The following is a 19,163-nucleotide window of genomic DNA, read 5'->3' as shown; positions in this document are numbered from 1 at the left end:
CAACCTCAAAACATAAATGGAAAAACCAAAGCCAGTAACACATTCCCCTTAAGACAATAACAAATATATCCTACATTTTTGATGGAAAGGTTTGCACACCACCAACACTTCCATTTCACATTATAATCAACTACAATGCTTCACCTTCTACAATATTAACATGGTGTCTACTGGCTGTCAACAATTAAAAACAATCAAATGTATTTCTAAATAATAATATACTATAGTATTATTTCTGACCTTTTTCTTTCTATAGAATCCTAAAGCTAATTTTGAAAAAAAACTCCACTGTCTTCTAGAACTCTCGTCTTCCTAAAACTCACTAGCTTCTAGAACTCTCGTCCCCTTGGAACGAGCTCAAACAAAAATCATCTCCAATACGGAAAAACTTGCAGTCAAAATCAATTGTGATCGACTACACCCCCCTGAAGACAATCAACAACCAAGTTGTCCTCACCACGGACATATCTGATTTCAAGAGGAAACTCATGCAATATCCGTAGTAACTTTCCACCTCACCGTGGAGCTTCTCTCTCTTTTCAGGGTTCACGAGGTAGGCATGTTGTTGGATCTGGGCCCAGTCCCCAATGTCATGCTCTAGTACATTTGGGTTGGCACATCTAAGAATGATATTATAAAAGCAGGATAACAATGTCAATATAATTGTACCCAAAAATTGTCAGTTGGTGTATAAATAATTATGATTACTAAATGTAAATATGAACACCAAATGTTCACCCCTTTGTTAATATGTATTGGCAATAATTCACTTAGTGGTGAGGCATGGAATAATAAAACGTATATTTTGTCAGGCTGGATGTTTGAAATATGAGGTGATTTGAGTCATGCTTCTTCAGTAGTGGAATAAAGACCATTAGCATTTAAATGTTGTCAAGAAATACTGGAGTGATGTAGGATTGTTAATACAATTGATTATAGACCAATTTATTATACTGTGTCCATGTGTATAGGCTGCAAGTACGTTGAAATTAAGTTGTTTTCAAGTCATTGAAAAAACGACATTTTACTAGGTGGGATAGCCCAATGTCAAAACACAGTTTTAACATGTCCCAATCAATAACCAATATGCAGAAACAGTTTGTGATATATTCAAAACCTAAACGTAAAATGTGCTATATACACAAACATCTGCCACAATAATCATATTACTTGTATTTATTTAAACAAGCTCCTTATAAACTGCACAAGCACCAGAAACACTGTTGTTTTGACAAGTAGCAATAAATCACTGATGTCGATTAGGGGGGAAATCAGGTTGTACGTGCTGTTGAAACTAACACAACTAAAAAAAGACATGGAAACGGGAGATTTCACCTCACTGGTTAGGGGACAACCTGCAGAAGACAGTCAGCTACATTTTGGAGATGCATTTAAATGTAGGGGTCGCTGAACAAAGGAACGCAACACTTATTTGTCATAACTCATCAATATCATGTTGAAATCAATTGTGCCGAGAGAAGGGAGATGAAGTTCCACGTCCTGTTAAAACTAACAGCTCAAAAACCACACGGAATCTGGGAATAATTGGAACATCCCTGGTTAGAGGCCAATGTGTAGAAAACAGCTAGCTACATTTTGATTCAAGTAACGGAACACTTTTTTTGTTAGTCACTTTCTGTTAAATCATATAAATAGTACTCTTTCAATTCAGAGCCTGGATTTTTCCCGTGAGGCTAATAGCAATAGATGATACTTAAAACATTCTGCATTGTTACATCATTAAAATACAAGGCTAATAGTTAAAACATTCAATATTGTGACATTATTTCATTGATATCATGAAACATCTCCATGTATCCATCTTCATGTATTTTCTGATGTTTGATCAGAGATCTTTTATCAGAGCATCTCTTGTCACATTCACCACAGCTAAAATATTTCTCTCCTGTGTGTGTTCTCTAGTGTGATACCAGGCTGTTTAGCCAAGTAACACCATTCACATATTGATTACAGCTATAAGATTTTTCTCCTGTGTGTGTTCTCTGGTGCAGCTTCAAAGTGTTTGATGTTGAAAGGCTTTTCCCACAATCTGAACAGTGGTGAAGCTTCTCTACTGTGTGTGTGTTCTTTCGTGTACTATTAGGCTGCTTGACTGAGTAAAACTCTTCCCACATTGATTACAGCTATAAGGTTTCTCTCCTGTGTGTGTTCTCTGGTGTACAATCAGATTGCCAGATGTAACAAAACATTTCCCACAATGATCACAGCTAAAAGGTTTCTCTCCAGTGTGTGTTCTCTGGTGCACTATCAGGCAGCTTGACAAAGTAAAACTCTTCCCACATTGATCACAGCCATAAGGTTTCTCCCCAGTGTGTATTCTCTGGTGTGATTTCAGGTTGCTTTGCTGAGAAAAACGCTTTCCACATTGATCACAGCCATAAGGTTTCTCTCCTGTGTGTATTCTCTGATGTGATTTTAGGTTGCTTTGCTGAGTAAAACTATTCCCACAGTGATCACAGCCAAAAGGTTTCTCTCCTGTGTGAATTCTTTGATGCATTTTAAGGTCTACTGAAGAGTTGAATCTCTTCCCACATTCAGAGCAGCAGTGAGATTTCCCTCCAGTGTGTATTCTCAGGTGAACTTTTAGTGAATCTGATCTTGAGAAACATTTCCCGCAGTCAGAGCAGCAGTAAGGTTTCTCTCCAGTGTGATTTCTCAGATGTATAATAAGTTCTGATGAAGATTTGCAACATTTCCCACAATCAGTGCAGCAGTGAGATTTATCACCTGTGTGAATTCTCTGGTGCAGTTTTAGTGAATCTGATCTTGAGAAACGTTTCCCACAGTCAGAGCAGCAGTAAGGTTTTTCTCCTGTGTGATTTCTCAGATGTATTTTAAGTTCTGATGAAGATTTGCAACATTTCCCACAATCAGAGCAGCAGTGAGATTTATCACCTGTGTGAATTCTCTGGTGTAGTTTAAGTGAATCGGATCTTGAGTAACTCTTCCCACAGTCAGAGCAGCAGTGAGATTTCTTCCCTGTGGATCTTTGCAGGTGTTTCTTGAGATGTTTTGATGTGGAGAGACTCTGCTCTGCATCGTGATGTTGTTGAGGCTCCCCAGAGGATCCACAATAGTCCCGTCTCTCTCCTGTGTGAACAACAAAGTCAGACAGATGGTTAAAGGCCTACAACAACAGAAATCGTCTGAGGTAAAAAGTGATGCCCAGAGCGTACCCATGAAGTTGTACAACAATTGACATCTGTTAAATTATTTGACAATTGTCTGAAGACAGGCAAGTGAGCAACAATATATTTGTCATATATAGTCATATTTTGTATCCCTTTACATTAGTAGTAAAATCGATGATTGTAGGCTAGAAAAAAGTTAAAGTTGTTGAAATCCTAAGTGGTATGCCAGATGACTTTTGGTCCCCAATATATGCCCCTTTCTGTGTTTGATCAAATTGGCACACGAGGGCGATGCCCACACAATTTGTTTGCAGAAACTCCTCCATGCTAATGAGGAAACCAATAGCTATGGATGTAGTATATCTGCCTCGTTATACCAATACCATAGAAATACGGTAGGACCCATAACTTCACCTAACAACAACATAGACCATGACTATATAGCATTTAATATTTCAGGTAAAACATGGAAACTAAAATGTCTTTGTCATGACATTTCATAATCTGATCAGCAGATAATGTTGTGAATAATCCCACAACTCTGTAATGTGTTGTCATTCTAAATGTCCTGAATAAAGGAAAATAGCTCTGTGTGTTGTACAATAGCCTATCCATCAAGGAACAGTTCTCTACACATTATGAGCTAAATATCTCTGTGTCCAAACAGTCTAACGAGACCCTACTGTAAATCAAGCAGACAATAACACATTATAAACATCAATTTGTTAGGGATGTTGGATCCAACATAGATCACGGCATTACTGTCTTTACCGACGTAATGAATGAAGAAGCACTTTGGTTGTTGTTGCATGTTGTGATGTTTGTCATTTGACTGTCATTCAGAAAATGATTTCCTGGATCAGCTGATCAATTTCAGATTTCCCCTTTAACACCACACACACACATCAGTCAAACACCTGCCTCTGTTTTTAACATAGTAACGGTACCTACAGTTGAAGTCAGAAGTTTACATACACTTTAGCTAACTACATTTAAACTCAGTTATTCACAATTCCTGACATTTAATCCTAGTAAAAATTCCCCGTCTTAGGTCAGTTAGGATCACCACTTTATTTTAAGAATGTGAAATGTCAGAATAATAGTAGAGAGAATGATTTATTTCAGCTTTATTTCTTTCATCACATTCCCAGTGAGTCAGAAAATTACACACACTCAATTAGTATTTGGTAGCATTGCCTTTAAATTGTTTAACTTGGATCAAACGTTTCGGGTAGCCTTCCACAGGCTTCCCACAATAAAAGTTGGGTGAATTTAGTCCCATTTCTCCTGACAGAGCTGGTGTAACTGAGTCAGGTTTGTAGGCCTCCTTGCTTTCAGTTCTGCCCACAAAATTTCTATAGGATTGAGGTCGGGTCTTTGTGATGGCCACTCCAATACCTTGACTTTGTTGTCCTTAAGCCATTTTGCCAAAACTTTGGAAGTATGCTTGGGGCCAGCTGACATCAGCTATTTAGCCAACTAGCTATGGTCAGCGAGCTGGAGCACTAACTACCGGAGACCAGTTAGAACCCAACTAAAACATGACTGCAGATCAAAAGAGCAGATACATACAGAATGATGGCAGGGGAAATCCCCAACATCCAAAATAGATAGATTCCAGATGTCAGTCAGCTAGCGCGCTAGCAGTAAGCCAAGGTGGAAAAACATACAAAACTCCCGTAGTCTACTTCACAGAGAAAATGCTGAAAAGTAGTGATGGGGAACAACTTCCTGAAGCATTGACGCTTTCCAACCAATAGTGTCAAAAATGGTTTTATTACTCAAAGCTTTAAGAATTCCAGAATTTATAACAGCCAAATTATACAATTATTATAGATGACGTGCCACACCGTAGCGCGTAGCAGCATAGCTTTTATGCCTTCTACTAAACCACTGGCCATGTTCGAGAGCGTCAAAGTCCATGCTGCATTTTGGGTAAATGGTGACTGGCTGACTGATTTATAAATAATAATGAGTAGTTATTTATGATGCAAGGTGATTTGTAGATCAGTTAGTCTGCAGTTGCCTGCACTGTTCTGTTCTGAAATGAAGCTTCAGAAATCATTGATCACGTGCTGCTGATAAAGTGTTACAGGCATCGGCACACTGCTTTGAAGTATACTGCTTAGCAATTTTGCCGCATGCCTCGTAGCTGTCGGTATCAAATGTAACATCCCTACCGAAAAGGTTTTAAAAAGAAAGGAGCAAACCGGTATGATTTTCTCTTTTGTTTTGAGCCCACAGCAAGAAGGTGCCCGAGCCTACCGTGCTAATGAGTTCCCTCTAGATAACACAACCGTCGAGTTAGTTATCCGATTTAATTTCATATTTACGGTGTTGCTGTTATTAGTCAGCTAGCGGGCTGGTTAAGTTAGCATTAGCCTAGCTAGCTAACATCTCTGACCATGAGGTCACTAAGCTTGCTTCAGAGTTCAAGTAACAGACACATCTCAACATCAACAGTTCAGAGGACCATCAGGCCTTCATGGTCGATATTGCTGCAAAGAAACCACTTCCAAAGAACACCAATAATAAGAAGAGACTTGCTTGGGCCAAGAAACACGAACAATGGACATTAGACCAGTGGAAATCTGTCCTTTGGTCTGATGACCTGGCCTCCACAATCACCCGACCTCAACCCAATTGAGATGGTTTGCGGTGAGTTGGACCGCAGAGTGAAGGAAAAGAAGCCAACAAGTGCTTAGCATATGTAGTAACTCCTTCAAGACTATTGAAAAGGCATTCCAGGTGAAGCTGGTTGAGAGAATGCAAAGCTGTCATCAAGGCAAAGGATGGCACCATTGAAGAATCTCAAATATAAAATATATTTTGATTTGCTAAACACTTTTTTGGTTACTACATGATTCCATATGTGTTATTTCAATGTTTTGATGTCTTCTCTACTATTCTACATTGTAGAAAATAGTAAAAAATAAACTAAAACCCTTGAATGAGTAGGTGTCCTAACTTGACTGGTACTGTATGTACTAAATTTTGACTGGTACCATTATTTTCTCATGCAATCACAGTAGGTTGTATCCAATTGGTTTTATCTCTCTAGATCATGCCAGTAGGTTACAGTAGGTTGTATCTCTCTAGGTCATGCCGGTAGGTTACAGTAGGTTGTAACCAAGTGAGAACAATTGTCAACGCATTGTGGAAAGTGTCGAATTTGGTCAACAACCAAATGAATGGCTTATTTGCTACGTGAGGTTTACTTGATCTAACAGAAGTTTCGTAATTCTTAAGTTGTTATGTAGACACGTGATATACCGACAACTTTGATAAAAACACTATAGGAGTTGTCTCCAGATCGCGATGCATATTCATGCTAGTAGCTTAGCATCTCTCTACATTGAATACAGGTGGTTGACGACAACAACCCTCATAGAATATAAACAATATATTACAATAATAAGATGAATCCACCAATCCAAAGAAAGGATAGGTGGGAGCTAGACAACCCGCAGTGCCGCTTTTTGGACAACGACTCCCCTCGTTAGGACGGAGAGACATCTTGTCAGTATATCCATAATATTTGGTGTAGCCAACCCAACTCTCGCATGGCACTATTGGGGGGCACGGTGCGTAGTAAATCATCACTACATGAAAATCACAACATGCCGTGCACCCCAGTCTGCTGTCAGCAGATAGACCCTTCTCAAATATATATGTTAAGTCACTTTTTGGAAACGGAACGGAGAAAACGAGGGGTAGCTTGTTCTCTACGTCGTCTGATTCTAGACATATCAGTCATCATCCTAGGGCCCTCCGTTGAAGAGGTATTGATGAGCCAACTTCGAATATCCAAAGTTAAAAACAAATTTAAGGCGGTACTTACTGGTTTTAATCAGATCTCCTATCTCCACCCCTTCATCTTCATCTTTCAATGTGACAGTAATCTCCCCTTCCTTCTTCACTCCAAAAACTGCATCCTCGTCTTTCTCTTCCTCCTCTTCTTTTACTGTAACATCCTCCTCTTTCACTCTGAACGCGTCTTCCTCTTTCTCTGTAATAGCATCACCCTCTACTTCTTGTTTAACTGTGACATCCTCCTCTTCCTTCTCCTCTTTCACGACAATGTTCAGCCCCAGAGCTTCTTTCTCCGTCCAGCAGATCTCCTCTTCTTTAACAGGAGGAGAGTAGTTTAGGGAGCTCATGTTCGGGGATGTTAGGTAGCTAGCTATCATTAGCGACTAGGCTAGTGCTAACTTAACCAGCCAGCTACTATAGCTGACTAATACAAAATAACGTAATATTAAATTAAATAGGTTAACAAGTAGATACAACAGAAGTGTGTCTAAAACACAGTACCTAATATACACCGAAAGCGTATAAAAATGGCTTGAATCTTTCGGCTATGTTGGCTAGCAAGCTACCGAGGTGGTTGACGAGCTGTTTCCGAAGAACCGTCCACTAGATTATACGTCACGCTGGCAGCATCGCCTGAAAGACGCACATCGCCGTTTGCTGACTGGAGAGGAAACGCATTTGAGGATCATATTTTATTTTCAGACAAAGATGATTTTAAATGGATTGAATTATATAATACTATTATATTGACACATGCAAAGACAAGAACGTGTTGATTGATTAGTGCGAATAAACAAATGTTTACTACAGCACATTTAAGGCAGTTTCATTAAGTCATACTAAATCTAAATAAGTAGCTGGCTACTGTAGGTCTCATACATGGTGTAACAATACATAATGTAGATGTATATAATGAACAGACTAGGTCTATACTGCTCCTACATTTTTGTCTTATTTTTAAACATTTATTTCACCTTTATTTAACCAGGTAGGCTAGTTTAGAACAAGTTCTCATTTACAACTGTGATCTGGCCAAGATAAAGAAAAGCAGTGTGACAAAAACAACAACACCGAGTTACATGTGGGATAAACAAACGTACAGTCAATGACACAATAGAAGATCGAGATAATTTTTTTGTTTAGGAATATTGTGAAACACGATCATTCCACTATTAATGCAGATATTATGGACATTTTATTTAAAAAATGTAATTAAATTATAATTGTAGCTCCTTTAATTTAGACCCAAAATGTATTTGCTTTGTGTGCCATTGCCCGGCTATTAAAAGGGACAGGTGACTATTTGAGTCACAGCCTCAGGAATGTTTGGTCACGTGGAATCAAGTGGTCACTAGATGTCTACGTGCCAAAGAGATTGATAGTTGGGGGTGTTGGGAGTGTGTTGATATAACGGTAATAATGTCAAAATTCCACTTTTAACAAACATCAGAATTGGTTAAAAAAGGTTATGCCCGGGTGGCACAGCATCGCAGTGTTAGAGGTGTCACTATAGACCCGAGTGGTGCAGCAGTCTAAGGTACTGCATCGCAGTGCTAGAGGCGTCACTAGAGACCCGGGTTCGATCCCGGACTGTACCACAACCTGCTGTGATCGGGAGTCCCATAGGGCGGCACACAATTGGCCAAGCATCGTCCGGGTTAGGGGATAGTTTGGCCGAGGGGGGACTTTACTTGGCTCATCTCGCTCTAGCGCCTCCTTGTGGCGCCTGCAGGCTGACCTCGGTCGTCAGGTGAACGAACAGTGTTTCCTCCGACATATTGGTGAGGCTTGCTTCCGGGTTAAGCGGGCGGGTGTGAAGAAGCTCGGTTAGGCGGGTCATGTTTCTGAGGACGTATGACTTGACCTTTGCCTCCCCAGCCCGTTGGAGAGTTGCAAAGATGAGACAAGTTCGAAATTGGGGAGAAAAAACGGGAGTAATTTTTGTTTGTAAATATATAAAAAAGGTTATTAAAAAAAGGTTGCATCCCAACGTGGTAATAAACAGCGGGCAAAGTGACCGTGTCAGAACAAAATTAACTCAAACGTTTTTCCATTTGAACACTTGATGTAATTAAGTAATTATTATTTTCGGATATAAAGACGACGCTGTATCAACAAAAAACGGATTGCAACTTTCAAAACATCTGGGAAGAAAATTACAGACGGAGGCGCACCAACTTCCAACTTTGTTCGACATTTGAAGCTGCACAAAGAACGGTAAGTCGTGGCTAATATAGCCGACAGCTATATAAAAAAATATACAGTATAGCATGTAGACTAACGTAACATTAAATCAATGTGCCTCCACACAGTCAGTCAGTGCGGGGACGTGAACATTACACCCAAGATTGTGGTAGCCTGTGCGATTGTGTACAAGCCTACATCGCCTGATTGCGCCCCATAGCTTGTCTTGACTTGGGACTTGAGTGCTAAGACTTGAGACTTACTTGTGACTTGTAAAACAATGACTTGGTCCCACCTCTGGAATATACTGTATTCTATCCTATTCTACTGTATCTTAGTCTATGTATTACTCATCTCATATGTATATATTGTATTCTGTCATATTCTACAGTATCTTAGTCTATGTATTACTCAACTCATATGTCTACTGTATTTTATCCAATTCTACCTTATCTTAGTCTATGCCCCTCTGACATCACTCATCCAAATATTTATACATTCTTAATTCCATTCCTTTAGATTTTGTGTATTGTTAGATATTACTTGTTAGATATTACTGGACTGTTGGAGCTAGAAACACAAGCATTTTGCTAGACCCACAATAACATCTGCTAAACAAGTGTATGTGACAAATAAAATGTGATTTGATGTATATAGGTCTGGTGTTGATCATTCTACACTCTGTGTTCTCTTACCCAGGTCTGGTGTTGGAGATCATTCTACACTCTGTGTTCTACTACCCAGGTCTGGTGATGCAGGCCATTCTACACTTTGTGGATCTCCTGCATGTATTTTCTGATGTTTAATCAGACCATTTGAATGAGAGTATCTCTTGTCACATTGATCACAGCTATAAGGCTTCTCTCCTGTGTGGCTAAGCTCAAGTTGGGTACTGAGGTACCGTAGTAACCTCTTAGCTGAAAGTCGAAGGGCGGAGGGCGGTAAAAAAGTTTTGGGGGGGCTAACGATTCTCAGACGTTTTTGCTTTTCTTTTCAGTTTTACCTTTTTTGGAAGAGAGCGGGAATGCAGATGGCGCAAAATTCCCAAAATGGGTCAGTTGTCTAGGCAGCTGTAGCCTGTTCTTTTTGTATCACTACGAGGTGCTCCTGCGGGTGAAGTCACCAGTCTGCCTCTTCGGATAGGTGGTACTGGAAATTAGATCGGGATGTGCTGGATGAGCTTTCATTGAATCATTTACTGGTTTGTTGAAGGCCTCCGGTCCATGTGTGAGGGGGTGGTAGAGTGGTGGGATTTAGTTAAGGTAAGAGATTAGAGTCTTTATTCTAGGATATTGTAGGAGGAGAAAAAGGGAGCAAAGGAGGTAGGTGGATCATATCCAAAGGATGCTCAAACTCGAGTAGGAGGCAGGCAACCTCCGCGGGTCGGTTGACTGGGAGAGATCCACAGCCCTGAAGGCGCAACTCAGGGAGCTGTAGGAGCGGAAGGCTCGAGCTTTCCTGGAGCGTGCACATAGTGGGTTTTTTGACGCAGTACGCAGATGACATGTCCTTTCTGCTTTGCAAGGACTCGTGTCTGACAAGGTCTCTTGCCATTTTTAAGGATTTCACCCGAGTGTCGGGAGCTGTGCTTAACTTCACAGAAGACTTAGCGTGGTTTTTGGGATGATGGCGTGGTAGGACGGATGTGCCCAGGGGGTTCTCTCTCTGTAATGGGGCCCTGAGGATTCTGAGACCATTGCTCAGCCAGTAATACACCCGTCTGGTTACTTCCTGTGGCTGTTCTTCTCATATCAGGTGAGAAGCGTAATGGTGTGGTCTAACACGGGTCCTCGGATGGAGTAGCTGCTGTGGCACTTTGGTCATGCGGCCAAGTGGCTGTGTGCTCACCCTGAGGTTGAAGTTGCCCGAGTAGGTTTAGACCACAGACACCTGTACGAGGAGGTCAGACAGGGAGGGTGTACGGCGCCTGTAGTGGGCATCTCGGCAGTGGTCTGGGAGGGAGTGCAGGCGCGGGGTCTGGACAACAGGCTCAGGGACCTGAATTGGTTGAGCCGTCTACAAGTGCTTGCCAGTACGTTCCATCATGTACAGGCATAGCTTGGCTCGATCCCCCACCTGTCCAAGACCATCTTGTGGCGGGGAGGAGACACCTTTTGGGACTGTGCCTTTGCCGGAGTAGTATGGGCATGGCTGTTGTTACGTGGGTGAAAGGGAATTTTGTTTGAACTTGGGCTAGGGTAGAGAGAGGTGTAGGGAGAGTGAGGGGGGACGGTCAGGGACAGGTTTCTGCTCTGGCTTCGCATAAGCCTCTTTAAACAGGGGCTGTGGGAAGCCAGGCGGGACATGGTAAAGACAGGGAGAGATTGGGGGTGGAGGGGATAGTGAAGAGAATGGAAGTACGAGAATGGAGGTATGAGTAAAACATTAAATATTATTTCCTGATTGTAAAAAAAAATCCCCACTCCTCAATCAACTAGTCTCTAACCAGAATAACATGAGTTGTGACCTTCAGACTGTTAGACTGTCAGTCCATAAGCATATTCAGCTACTTAGATGTCATGTTATGCTCACTATAAGAAATCCTGAACGTATTGAAATGCCTGGATGGGATGTGTTAATTGATAACCCATCAATTATACCTGTTAGTTCGTAACCCATCATTTATACCTGTTAGTTCATAATCCATCATTTATACCTGTTAATTCATAACCCATCATTTATACCTGTTAATTCATAACCCATCATTTATACCTGTTAATTCATAACCCATCATTCATACCTGTTAATTCACAACCCATCATTTATACCTGTTAGTTCACAACCCATCATTTATACCTGTTAGTCCATAACCCATCATTTATACCTGTTAGTTCATAACCCATCATTTATACCTGTTAATTCATAACCCATCATTTATACCTGTTAATTCATAACCCATCATTTATACCTGTTTGTTCACAACCCATCATTTATACCTGTTAGTCCATAACCCATCATTTATACCTGTTAGTTCATAACCCATCATTTATACCTGTTAGTTCATAACCCATCATTTATACCTGTTGATTCATAACCCATCATTTATACCTGTTGATTCATAACCCATCATTTATACCTGTTGATTCATAACCCATCATTTATACCTGTTGATTCATAACCCATCATTTATACCTGTTGATTCATAACCCATCATTTATACCTGTTGATTCATAACCCATCATTTATACCTGTTGATTCATAACCCATCATTTATACCTGTTGATTCATAACCCATCATTTATACCTGTTGATTCATAACCCATCATTTATACCTGTTGATTCATAACCCATCATTTATACCTGTTAGTCCATAACCCATCATTTATACCTGTTGATTCATAACCCATAATTTATACCTGTTAATTCATAGCCCATCATTTGTACCTGTTAATTCACAACCGGCTGGCACGCTCTCTGACTTTACTCGGCAGGAACTAATGGGGATCCATAATAAACCCCAGGAAGAGTAGCTGCTGCCTTGGCAGGAACACAGTCATGTGATGCCTGGTATAGAAAAGTCCAATCTTAGGAGAGTACATGGGAGTGGCACTATATCTGCAGGTGTCAATCTGGTCAAACCCACTGATACATGTGTCCCTCCACCCTCTGGTGGGATGGATCATGTCTACAGAGAAACCTAGATTCAAATACTTAGATTTGTGTGTTTTGGGTAAATGTTGTGAAATTGTTAGATATTACTGCCCTGTCGGAGCTAGAAACGCAAGCATTTCACAACACCTGCAATAATATCTGCTAAACACGTGTATGTGACCAATAAAATGTGATCTTGATTTGAAATAAACGTCCTATTTGTCAAAGGTGCTTTTGGATGGAGTCAAAATGACTCCAAAGGATTTGAAATAGTTAAAAGTCAATTTTGATACAGAAACACTAAACCATGAATTAGATTTATTAAGAACAAGTTGATTGACAAAGTCATGAAAAATTTGGAAGAATTGAATAAACCACATTTGGCCTATGATAAAAGATATGCCTCTGGGGTCAAAATGATCCATGTTAGAAGTATGGTTCAATGCAAATATGTAGTGGGTGTAAAGTTTGTTTTAAATTCTCTCTCATTAAAAACTAACCAATCAACACATGCTTCTCTTTGAACGACTTAATATAATATTAAACTTTTATGAAATAAATGAAAAATAAACGTTTGGTTCAACTGCGTTGCCCCCTCCAGTCCAGATGGCAGATGTGCGTCTTTTAGGTTCAGGCGACGCTGCCAGTGTGACGTATAATCTAGTGGACGGGACGCTCCTTCAACAACAACAGCTAGTCAGACATCTCGGTAGCTTTCTAGCAAACACAGCTACAACATTCACGCTCTTTACACTGTTTTGGTGTATATTAGTCGCTGTGTATTAAACACACTTATGTCGTATGTACTTGTTGACCCATTTAATTATATATTTACGTTCTTTGCCAGCTAGCTGGTTTGCTAAGTTAGCTTAGGACCAGGCCAGTCGCTAATGCTGACTAGCTAACATCCCCGACCATGAGTTCACTAAGCTAATCTCCTGCTGATAAAGAAGAGGCGGTCTGCTGAACGGAGAAAGAAGCTCTCGTCAAAGAGGAGGAGGAAGAGAAATATGTTACAATACAAAAACAAGTTCAGGCTGTTACAGTGAAAGAAGAAGAAGACGCGTTCAGAGTGAAAGAGGAGGATGTTACAGTAAAATAAGAGGAAGCAGAGAAAGAGGAGGATACAGTTTTTAGAGTGAAAGAGGAGAATGCAGTTTTTGGAGTGAAATTGGAGGAGGAGAAGATGACTGTCACATTGGAAGAGGAGGAGGAAGAGGAGGTTGGAGATCTGTTTGACAACAGTAAGTACCGTCTCTGCAGTCGTTGAACCAATATGCAGTAAAGGGGTTCTACACTTTAATGTTGTTCTGTAGGAATGGCTGAAGCTACACTGTAACGCGTTGAACATCAAGAGTGGACCATCAACAAAACGTTACCAATTGATCAAATCCATCCAATGACAATGCATGAAATACTGTAGTCCTCAACATCTCCTATTAGATTGTGCCAATACTCTTAAAGGTGCAATCAGCAGTCCATTTTGGGACTTATACATTAATGATATGTACCCATCTGTTCCTTGAAGATTTCACTTATAAATGCCCCATGAGCTTAGTTCAACTGTCGTACCCCATTAGAACCCAAAATATAAGCTTTTTGTTTTACTCCAATGTTTGTCAGTAAATATAAACAAACACTGTATATCCTCAAAACATGGTTACAACTATAATGTTGATATCATGGATTGTTGCATTTCTCCAGCCCCATCCCTCAGCTTTTTACCGAAACAGGCAGGGAGTTATTGTTTCTACTAGAGGTCGACCGAGTATGATTTTTCAATACCGATTATTGGAGGACCCAAAAAAGCCGATACCAGTTATTCGGCCGATTTAAAAAAATATATATATATATTTATATACACACACATTTTTGTAATAATGACAATTGCAATAATACAGAATGAACAATGAACACTTTTATTTTAACTTAATATAATCCATAAATGAAATCAATTTAGTCTCAAATAACATGAGAACATATGTTCTCAAAGGAACCACCAGCTTTCATGGGTCTTCAATATTCCCAGTTCAGAAGTTTTAGGTTGTAGTGCAGAAAGCAGAGCTTGTCTGCATGCTCCCCTGTCAGTCAGCTCCTCTGCTTATCATAAATGTTCCTCACCTCACTGAACACTCTCTCGGTGGGGGACAGAGAAATGTCTTTGCCAGTGGAGCGAGTGATTGAAGTCTGTCTGTCTGGGGCGGCAAGGTGGTGGTTAGAGCGTTGGACTAGTAACCGGAAGGTTGCAAGTTCAAACCCCCAAGCTGACAAGGTACAAATCTGTCGTTCGGCCCCTGAACTGTTCCTAGGCCGTCATTGAAAATAAGAATTTGTTCTTAACTTACTTGCCTAGTTAATTAAAGGTAAAAAATAATAATATTCTGCTTCCACCACACCAAAGGCAAGCCGCTCTTTCTGTCAATGACAGGCTCTGTGAGGTAACGCTCAAACTCAATTTCAAAACTGCGCTGGACTTCAGCCCTGCTCTCTTTGCTTCCAAGGATTCTAGCGTAGAGGCTGTCCACCAGACTGGGTGGCTGATCTACCTGGACTTCAGCCCTGCTCTCTTTGCTTCCAAGGATTCTAGCGTAGAGGCTGTCCACCAGACTGGGTGGCTGATCTACCTGGACTCTTCGCCTTTTTGCACCTGGATCTGGGTCCTCCTCTTCACTTGTCCCTTCCGCTGTGGCTCTGGGATTTGGTTTCCTTAGTAGGTCAGACTCCTCCTTCAGCCACTCTTGCTTTCTCTAGTGCTGTCCCTGAGCTGAAGGCATAGCTCTTGTAACGTGGCTCCAGGACAATTGCCAGCACCAGGCCCTTTGTCTCCTCGGCCTTGGAGAACCTCCTTGTCAGACTGTCCAACATGGTGTTCCGTAAAATGTTGATGCCTTGAGTAGAAGAACCCTCCTGCTGCAGCATCAGATTCAGCACCGTCACACTGGGGATGCTTCATGCTGCTGTAGAGTTGGAGTGGCTCATCTCCAGTGTCACCTCCTCCATAGGTGCCAGAGTCTCAATTAGGTTAGAGACAATGTCCCACTGTGCAGCAGACAAACTGCTGATGTGTCCGTATTCACCTGCATACACATTCAGTGCATGCCTCTGTTCAAACATCCTCTGCAACATGTGTAGTGTTGAGTTCCAGCGAGTTTGAACTGCTTGGATGATGCTGTGTTTGGGGAGGCCAAGCTCTTCCTGAATGGCCCTCAGCCTCTGTTTGGCCAGTACAGAGTGGTCAAAGTGAGTTGCACAGCTCTTCAACATGGCAATAATGTCTAGCACAGCTCTCTGACTGGATAGGCCATCATTGATTACAAGCTGTAGGGTGTGTGCTCTGTAGCTGAAGTCTGGAAGCTCTGCCAGTCTCATACCTTTCACCATGTTTGCCCCACTGTCCCTGAGGACCAGCACTACACGTTCTGTGTGGATTTCCCAGTATTCCAACATGGTCAAAAACATCTCTCTGATGTGTGTGATCCAGTCATAGTCTTGACATTCAGCACAACCTGCTTTCTTGTCCAGACATTATCAATAAAATGTCCAGTAAGGTTCATCAGGGACTCTGTAGTGCCTGACCAGCAGTCAGTTGTGAATGCCATGTGTGGAGCGTTCACTAGTGCCACCAGATTCTTCACTTTTATCACAACTCTTTCACGTGTTTTATCTAGCATTCATCTTAGATCCTGTACCGGGGTTCAGCAAGAGTAATCAGCCGCTGAAAGCCAACATCAGACACCACTGTGAATGGCTGGTTGTCAGTGGCAATCATCTCAATAATTGCTACATCCATCTTCTTGGCCCTTGGGTCTTTGTCCTGCCATTTTGCTTGTTTATTAAAAAGTTGTAAGATTGTAGCCTGCGATGTCTGTGACGTGTCTGTACCACTTTTTCCTTGTGAAGAATTTGCATTTGCTTTTTTCATCATTGCTTCCTTATGGGCTTCTGGGTGGGTGTTCTTAAGGTGATTCCACAGGTTGATGGTATTTATTTATTTAACCGTTGCTGACCCCATGCTTACATCTTTATCACAAATAAGACACCTTGCTTTCCCTGGTGCCAATTCCATGTAATAGTCCCACACTGGTGCTCTGCTTTTCTCTGCCATCTGTAAAACACACGCACACACACACACACACACAGCTCTGAAGTGACAATGATACTGAAGAGTCTGCTTTGGAGACAAATACTCTCAACTGTATGAATAATAAAAATAGAGTTTAAGTTACCTGTGATGAATGTTGAAAACAAAAACTGTAATTTATATATGCAGGAAATCCTATTTTAATAATGGGCATGGTAAGAATTGACTACCAAAGTGTGAGTCATAATCCTCATGACACCTTCCAGCCAAATCTGAAAAGCGGTTCCTTCATTCATTTATTCTATAGGATATTTTTAGATTCACTCAAAATAAGGTCTGTGTTTCGTGTAGGTTTACACCACCTTGCCAATTTGATAACTGTGTAGATATCCATAGGACAAGGTAACTGATCAGTATAAGCGAAGATAAAACTATTTGTAGAGTGGATTGATGAAAATATGTTGACAAACGTTACCTTATCCTAGTGAGATTTACATGGGTATCAAAACGCCGAGGCGGTTTAAGCCTGCACGAAACACAGAATTTATTGGAAGTAGATCAAGACATTCTTTATTATGGAAGACATGAACGGTAAAATAAGAAGGAACCCCTTTCAAGTTCAGCCACATGTTATTATAGGAATTATGACGCGTCGACTATTTCTCTCTAAACCATATACCTTTGACCATTACGAACCTGCTGCTTCCTACCACCGCTCAGTCAGACTGCTATATCAAATCATAGACTTAACTATAATATAATAAATACACAAATACGAGCCTTAAGTCATTATGGTCAAATCCGGAAACTATAATTTCGAAAACAAAATGTTTATTCTATCAGGGAAATACAGAACCGTTCCGTATTTGATCTAACGGGTGGCATCCATAAGTCTAAATATTGCGGTTACATTGTAAAACCTTCAATGTTATGTCATAACTATGTAAAATTCTGGCAAATTAGTTCGCAACGAGCCAGGCGGCCCAAACTGTTGCATATACCCTGACTCTGTGTGCGATGAACGCAAGAGAAGTGACACAATTTGCCTAGTTAATATTGCCTGCTAACATGAATTTCTTTTAACTAAATATGCAGGTTAAAAAATATATACTTCTGTTTATTGATTTTAAGAAAGGCATTGATGTTTATGGTTAGGTACATTCGTGCAACGATTGTGCTTTTTTTTGACGAATGCGCTTTTATTAAATCATCCCCCGTTTGGCGACGTTGGCTGTTTCTTTATGAAGAAATAGTCTTCACACAGTTCGCAACGAGCCAGGCAGCCCAAACTGCTGCATATACCCTGTCGTGTCTTTACTATCATTAAATGAAGACTTCTCTATAATTAGTATTACGCGATTAAACTGATTAATCATGTAACTGTAATTAACTAGGAAGTCGGGGCACCAAGGAAAATATTCAGATTACAAAGTTATAATTTCCTAATAAAACTTTCAAATATTTTATATCTGATCAATTAGTCTTCGAATTAATGAATTATTTACTTTACCTCATGTTAGTCTCATTACAAACATCGTAAATTGTTGGTTATCTGCACAAACCCAGTCTTCACTATGAGTCATCCATACATCAATTGTCTTAAATAATTTATTTACTAACTAAGTAATTCACAGAAATGCATAAACAAACAAACAAAGTAAAAATGGTTACAAGAAATGACAGGGGAATATGCCCTAGTGGGCTAAACCGGCATGGCGGCTTGTGGGAAGTGGGGACGACTGAGAAGACAACAGACAGTTGATAATTATAACAATTGAAATGATAATCCTTTGCACATGAACACTCACTCATTCGGGAACAATTGCAATCAATATATATATTTACGCTCAGTGTGTCGTCTTGATTGCTATTGAAATGTTAGTTTCTGTTGGAGAGTTTCCGTCCTCGCTCTCTCTCTCTCTGTCGCGGTTAGAATGGATTGTTCAGAGTGACATTCATTCATCTCGTTATAGAATGTCTGTTTCGGCGGTTGTCGTTCTTCGCGTTCAATGATTCCGAATTCCTAGCTGCTGACTAGTAATTAATATCAAAGACTTGTTCTTATTCTGCCAGTATTGATAGTCTAAGAGTTTAACCACATGGTATGGTTAAAAGATTCAGCAATGGTCTGCAACCTTTGTCCTCTCGTGATTGAGAGAAAACATGGTCTGTAACCTTTGTCCTCTCGTAATGGAGAAAAACATGGTCTAGTGAGAATTTCTCAAAGTTGGGGTTTTATTCAGGAGTTGCAGAATAGGGCCTGTCCCAGGATGCCCGACCCTAACTGGGCTCCTGGGCGGTCCTCTGATTTAGTTAAACTCAAAAGGGAATTGGAGTTTCCT

At 40.6% G+C, this 19,163-nt stretch overlaps 1 protein-coding gene across 1 annotated transcript; it reads right to left on the bottom strand.

Moving 5' to 3' along the window:
• Window positions 1-1,161: 1,161 nt before the first annotated feature.
• LOC139364475 (zinc finger protein ZFP2-like) lies at window positions 1,162-7,563 on the bottom strand. Its single transcript, XM_071101261.1, has 2 exons — window positions 6,994-7,563; window positions 1,162-3,111 (listed from the first exon to the last, which is right to left on the bottom strand). Exons 1-2 carry the CDS (start codon window positions 7,340-7,342, stop codon window positions 2,072-2,074), a joined length of 1,389 nt encoding a protein of 462 aa, XP_070957362.1. The 5' UTR covers window positions 7,343-7,563; the 3' UTR covers window positions 1,162-2,071.
• Between the last annotated feature and the right edge of the window lie 11,600 nt (window positions 7,564-19,163).

Source organism: Oncorhynchus clarkii, chromosome 13, assembly GCF_045791955.1.
Source record: "Oncorhynchus clarkii lewisi isolate Uvic-CL-2024 chromosome 13, UVic_Ocla_1.0, whole genome shotgun sequence".
Taxonomy (NCBI): Eukaryota; Metazoa; Chordata; class Actinopteri; order Salmoniformes; family Salmonidae; genus Oncorhynchus; species Oncorhynchus clarkii.
The sequence above is the reverse complement of the archived record's forward strand: the minus strand, read 5'-3'. Positions and strand labels throughout refer to the sequence as shown.

Coding starts and splice junctions, on each gene's coding strand:
- LOC139364475 (XM_071101261.1), bottom strand. CDS start 7,342: ATGATAGCTAGCTACCTAACATCCCCGAACATGAGCTCCCTAAACTAC. Junction 3,112..6,993: donor AGGAGATCTGATTAAAACCA/GTAAGTACCGCC, acceptor TTGTTCACACAG/GAGAGAGACGGGACTATTGT.